The sequence below is a fragment of the Chaetura pelagica genome, unplaced genomic scaffold (assembly GCF_000747805.2).
Source record: "Chaetura pelagica isolate M959 unplaced genomic scaffold, ChaPel_1.0 scaffold141, whole genome shotgun sequence".
Lineage (NCBI taxonomy): Eukaryota > Metazoa > Chordata > Aves > Apodiformes > Apodidae > Chaetura > Chaetura pelagica.
In genome coordinates, this window is record NW_009952059.1 from 926,463 (window position 1) to 931,964 (window position 5,502).

The following is a 5,502-nucleotide window of genomic DNA, read 5'->3' on the forward strand; positions in this document are numbered from 1 at the left end:
GAGCTTGGGAGGGGGAGCCGCTGGGAGCACCCTGCCTCTGGTTGTCCCCATGGATGGCTCTGGGTTCCCTTCCCACCGCTGTCACACGCCTCGGCGGGATGTGACCCCCCCCTTCCAACCAGCCATTCTCAATGTGATGTCTTTTTTTTTTTTTTCCCTTTTCTTTCCATCTTTTGCATTCCAGACAGCTTTTCCCTTTGGTTTAGAAGAGGATTAGGCAACTGATCCCAAAATTCCAGCGTGAGCAACCAGGTCATGACCATCCGGACAAATAAAGCACACGAACCTACAGCTCTTTCCACACTTTCTGTCTCCTCTTCAAGCCCATCCTGAGACACCACGAGGTGCACAAGCCCTGACCCCGGAAAATGCCTCGGGGACACAAACAGGGAGGGAGTGACTGTCCCTATGGAGTTGGAAGCTCCAGAATATCTCCTTTTCCCCCCACAAATCCTTCCTTTCCCCCCCCCTGCAAGGCTGTGCCAGAAACCTGCCGGCAGGGCTTGAGCAACACCAGCCCCGTGCCTGACATCTGCCCACACACACATCTTGGAGGCCAGTAAACTTCCTGTGGATATTGGCTGCCTGACAGAAGTGACATAAATTCTGCTTTTTTACTTTTTTTAGGGTGTTTTTTCTTTGTTGGTTGTTTGTTTGGGTTGTGGGGGTTTTTTCCCTTTCTTATTTTGATCCCAGGTAGGAGCTTGGCCTGCCCTTCCCTGCCTTTGGGGTGGTTTGTAGGGAAGAGCTCTGAGGGATGGGGATAGTTTCTGTAGCTCAGGCTGGGGGCAGGTGGCAGAGATAGGCAGAAACATGTTATCACACATCTCTGAAACACGGTTGGGTTTCACTTGTTAGGAAATGGGAAGCAGAAATTTCCTCTCCTGCCCTCTGCTCCCCTCCCCTTAGGCTTCACCCCACTGATGCTCCAGGCAGGTGACACCATTCCCCCAGGAGCCAGATCCACCCTGAGCTGCACAAACCCACACACTCTCCTTTGAGAGACATTTATTATTTAAATAATAACATTCATTTAAAATACTTTTTTTTTTTCTTTTTTTTTCTTTTTTTTTTACATCACCCTCAAGTCATGAACTGCAGGAAAAGCTCCAAGTCTTGGCACCTTTGGGCTCTCTGAGCAGAGCTGCAGCTCTCAAACCAACAAGACTTGCAAGAGGACAATGACATCATGTTTGTTGGATGCTGCAGGAACAGGAGCCATGAGCCCCCCCAGGGACCCCCAATGGCAGTGGTAGCCTCAGGACAAAGCCAGCTTGCCCACAGGTTTGGATGCTCCTTATCCCATCAGGGACCAGCCTGGAAGCCCAAAGAGCAACAGGTCCCCAGACCCCATCACCAGCATCGCCCTGGGTGTAGATAGAGGTCATGATCCTTGATCCTTGACCAGGCTCTTTGCCCCACTTGTTGGCCCCTGCATAAACCCCAGGGCAAAGAAAAGGGCAAAACGGGTGCTCAGAAGGGGCCTCATGGGTCTGCTGCCATCACTGCACGAGTGAAGTGCCACAACTTGACTTTTTTATCTGCCCTGGTGTCCCTCAGACACCCTGGGCTGGCACCCACTGGAGCCTAAAATCCCTGGGGGTGGGGGACAGACAGACAGACACATGCACATGGACCTAAACCTTTTGCCTTTAGGCAAATAAAGGGGAATATCTGGGGATAGACTGTTCCCTTCCTCTCTTGCCTGATCCCTCAGGACCTGGGGGCAGAGACGGGTGCTGGCAGCACTGGTGGCCACCCAGTCCCATCCCCAGGACCAGAAGCCCTGCCTGCATCTTGCCTTCAAATCAGAATGACAGTGGGGACCTCGCTGGGAAGCAGCAGGATGCTCTGCTCCTCGACCTCCCCTCAGCCATAGTGTTATAGCAAAGCCCCCCACCCCTGCTTCACCCCCAGACCCACTCAGGTGGGAGCAGCCTCAACAGCAACACCCAGGTCCTCCTCAGCCCTTCTGATCTGGTCCCACTGTAATTGTTTTGACCTGTGAGAGACCACACAGGGCTTCCCAGACATTTGTCCAGGCCATCCCTACCTGGCCCACCTGTCTCTTTATGGGTCATAAGGCAGAGCTTCACTAACATCCGCCAGGGCTGTGCTTCCCCTGGCAGATGCCTCCTGGAATGGCAGGATCTACTGCCCACAGGGGTCCAGCCGTGCTGCCAGTTTTGTCTTGGCAGGGAATGGTGTCTGTCTGTCCTGGCTGGTGAGGGTCACCCGGCAGCACAGAACCGAGCGCATGAACCGCAGCACCGGGGGCCTCAGGATGGCAAAGACCCACGGGTCAACGATGGAATTAATGGAGAGAAACCTCATGGCTAGGAGGTCCCACTCGTGGTTGTCCTCTTCCTTGCTGAACTTGTTCACGTAAGCACGGATCTGTAAAACACGACAGGGAGAAATATGGTGGGGTCTGGGCTTCCAGGATTCAGCCCCTGGGCAGCTTCTTGGGCTGTCACAGAACATATTCAAGGGACAGAACAAAATGAAATGGCCTCAAGTTGCATGAGGGGAGGTTTAGGTTGGATCTTGGGAACAATTTCTTCCCCAAAGGGCTGTCAGGCCCTGGCCCAGGCTGCCCAGGGCAGGGGGGGAGTCCCCATCCCTGGAGGGATTTCAAAGCCTGTAGATGTGGTGCTGAGGGACATGGGGCAGGGGTGGCCTTGGCAGGGCTGGGGGAATGGTTGGGCTTGGTGGTCTGAAAGGTCCCTTCCAACCCAAATGATTCCATGGCCCAGCCCTCAGCACACACCAAGGCTTCCTTTAGCCCTAACACTATTAAGGTAGTGGCTGCTTAAGGAAGTGTGTGGGGGGCGTCTCACCTGGGAGCAATAAACGTTCATGATGGAGAGGAAGGGGGTGCTGGACCTTCCTGCAATCTGCCAACTCATCGCAGCTGACAGGGCTTCCTGGAAGGGTGACTCAGCACTCCTTACTCATACGGGTCGAATTGCCACCCCCTCATTTCGGGGGAGAGGGGACACTCAGATGGGGACAAGAGCTGGGGTCATGGGAGGCTTGAGCATCCCCCCCCTCTGGCTGGGATCCCTCAGGTACCACCCAGCTCCGGGTGGCCGGAGTGCAGCCAGAGCTGCCAAGGGCACAGCACTTCCAAGGGCTTTTCTTTTTTGGTCGGTTTGGTTTTGTTAGGGAGGCTTTTGTGGTGTTGTGGGTTGCTGGGCTCATGTGGCCAGGCTGCTCTTCACAGGGGTGGCTGCTGTGGGCAGCCCCAGCCAGAAGAGAAAGTGTCACAGCCCGGAGGCACCAGCAGCTTGGTTTGAGAGGCTGCCAAACCCAGCTCGAGCACAGCCCCACATGGGAGCTGGTGACGGGAGAAGCTGCTGGGCTTCTGGACTCCATCTGCTCCATCTGCTGCCCCAGGGCCCACGGGACCCCCACCAGCGGCACTTGTCCCACCCAACCTGTCCCCAGCAGACCTGGAGGACCTTGCCCATGGATCCTCACTGAGAGGTCCCACACCCTAATGCCCACAGCACCCAAAGCTTGGCTATTTTGGGACGTGAGGAGACCCATCCACCACGTGTGGGCCCCTTGATGGAAGCTGAAGCGTCTCGGGATGTTGAGTCAAACTTCCAGGTTGCTCAGCCCAGACACTGTCTTATCTCTGTCTTCATACCCTGGCTTGGCTGCAGCCTGGGGTCATTTTCTTTTCCCTTGGGAAGGGAAAGGGAGCAGGAAGGGAAGGTAGAGTCTATTTAACTCTGTGAGCACAAAATTAGCCCTGGCTGTTTTCCAGACCTCGGGGCTTGGTTCTAGTGGGAACAAAATGAACTCCTGTGGTGGTGGCCTTGTGCACACGGGCAGGGGACACGAGTGGCTGGGAGGTGCTGCTGGTGGGATATGGCTTGGCTGGCTGAAAAAGGTCTCTTTGGTGAGGAGAGTCAGAGGACTGGCTTTCTCATTTCCTCCTCTCCTCATCTCATTGCAGTGCTCAGACCCCATGTTTCTGCATGGATGGGACATGGGATGTGGGAATGTCTTTAGGGATGAAGGCTGCTGTGGCCCATGTGCAGGATCTCTGTTCCCAGCAACCACCCATCTCCCTGCCTGCACCCCAGTGTTGCTGTGGGGAAGTGGAGACCTCCATCTAACAGTGAGGTGGGTGCTGCGTGCCCACATCTCCAGCACCATCCTGTCACCTCCCCACAGGGATCTGGGATATCTCTGCCCTCCCAGCACCGAAACCCACCACCTCCAGCCCATCTCCTTCATCCCCATCTCTGGATGCCCAACTTCTCACTCTGCCACCCCTCACACCTCCACCCCGAGTGTCCAGCTCCCAAAAAGTGTGGTCCAGGGTAACCCTACCCCAGACCCTCCCTGAGCCATGCTGCCTGTCCCGGGGGGCTCTGCAGGATGGGAAGGCACCTCTGCTCCCGCCACCGCGTCCTCCTGCCATCGTGTCCCCTGCCACCCCGTCCTCCCACCCTCCTGCTGGCAGTTGGGACACCAGGGGTGGTTCTCCCAGTTTTCCCACGGCACGTGCAAACGGCGCAGGGTTTGTGCCAGACCCAGGGTTCTCCCTGAGCTTCAGGAGGAGCTCAGCGTGGAGCTGGAGGTTCAGGCAGCGGGAGCGAGGTGCAGCCGCGCGAGAGGAGAGCGCGAAGCGGGGGCGCCGGGGAGAGGGAACCCCCCAACCCAGGGGGAGAGAGGAGGCCACACTCACCGTGAACGGCAGGGAGCAGATGACGAAGGTGATGGTCATGATGGAGAGGAGGAGGAGATGGTCGATCTCCTCGGCCATGGAGAACATGAGGCGGCTGCAGCCGCCGCCTGCCCCGGGCTGCTCCAGCGCGGGCGGGCCGGGCCCGCGCCGGTGCATGCGGGCCAGGTTGGAGATGACGCTGAGGTTGCAGAGCAGCACGGAGAGGATGAGGAAGAGGAGCAGGGTGGCGTAGAGCAGCGAGAAGGCGACGTGAGGCCCGGACGCCTCCGCGTAGCCCTGGGGCGGGCGGTCCAGGCGCATCCGGATGAAGCACCAGGTGCCGGGGCAATACTGGACGTACTGCCCGAAGCCCAGCAGGGGCAAGGAGCAGAAGGCTGCGGAGAAGGTGTAGATGGTGGGAAGGGCCACCAGACCCGTGCGAGGGCTGAGGAAGCGCTCGTAGAAGTAAGGCCAGCCCAGGGCCAGGCAGCGCTCCAGGGCCATGGCGAAGAGGATGAGCATGGTGGCCAGGCCGAAGAAGCTCATGGAGAAGCCGAAGTAGAGGCAGATGTGTCCTCCGGGGGTCAGGGCGCTCAAGGTGAGGTTGCGGTGGTAGGAAGCCAAGACGAAAGGGCTGACGGAGCAGGTGCCCAGCAGGTCGGTGAGCACCAGGGCCAGCACCAGGACGTGGAAAAGGGAAGGGGGCCGAGCGCGGGGCCCCCGACGGCAGCGCAGCAGCAGCCCCAGGGCCAGCAGGTTGCCCAGGAGCCCCGCGGAGAACATGAAGGCACTGACCAACGGCCCGACCCCCGCCGGCA

The 5,502-nt window shown here is 58.1% G+C and overlaps 1 protein-coding gene across 1 annotated transcript; it reads right to left on the minus strand.

Moving 5' to 3' along the window:
* Positions 1-2,151: 2,151 nt before the first annotated feature.
* On the minus strand, positions 2,152-5,500 carry LOC104394622 (prostaglandin E2 receptor EP2 subtype-like; the record flags this gene model as incomplete). Its single annotated transcript, XM_010004240.1, has 2 exons — positions 2,152-2,397; positions 4,706-5,500. Coding segments are annotated over 2 exons (1,041 nt in total), but the record flags the coding sequence as incomplete, so codon positions are not given.
* Between the last annotated feature and the right edge of the window lie 2 nt (positions 5,501-5,502).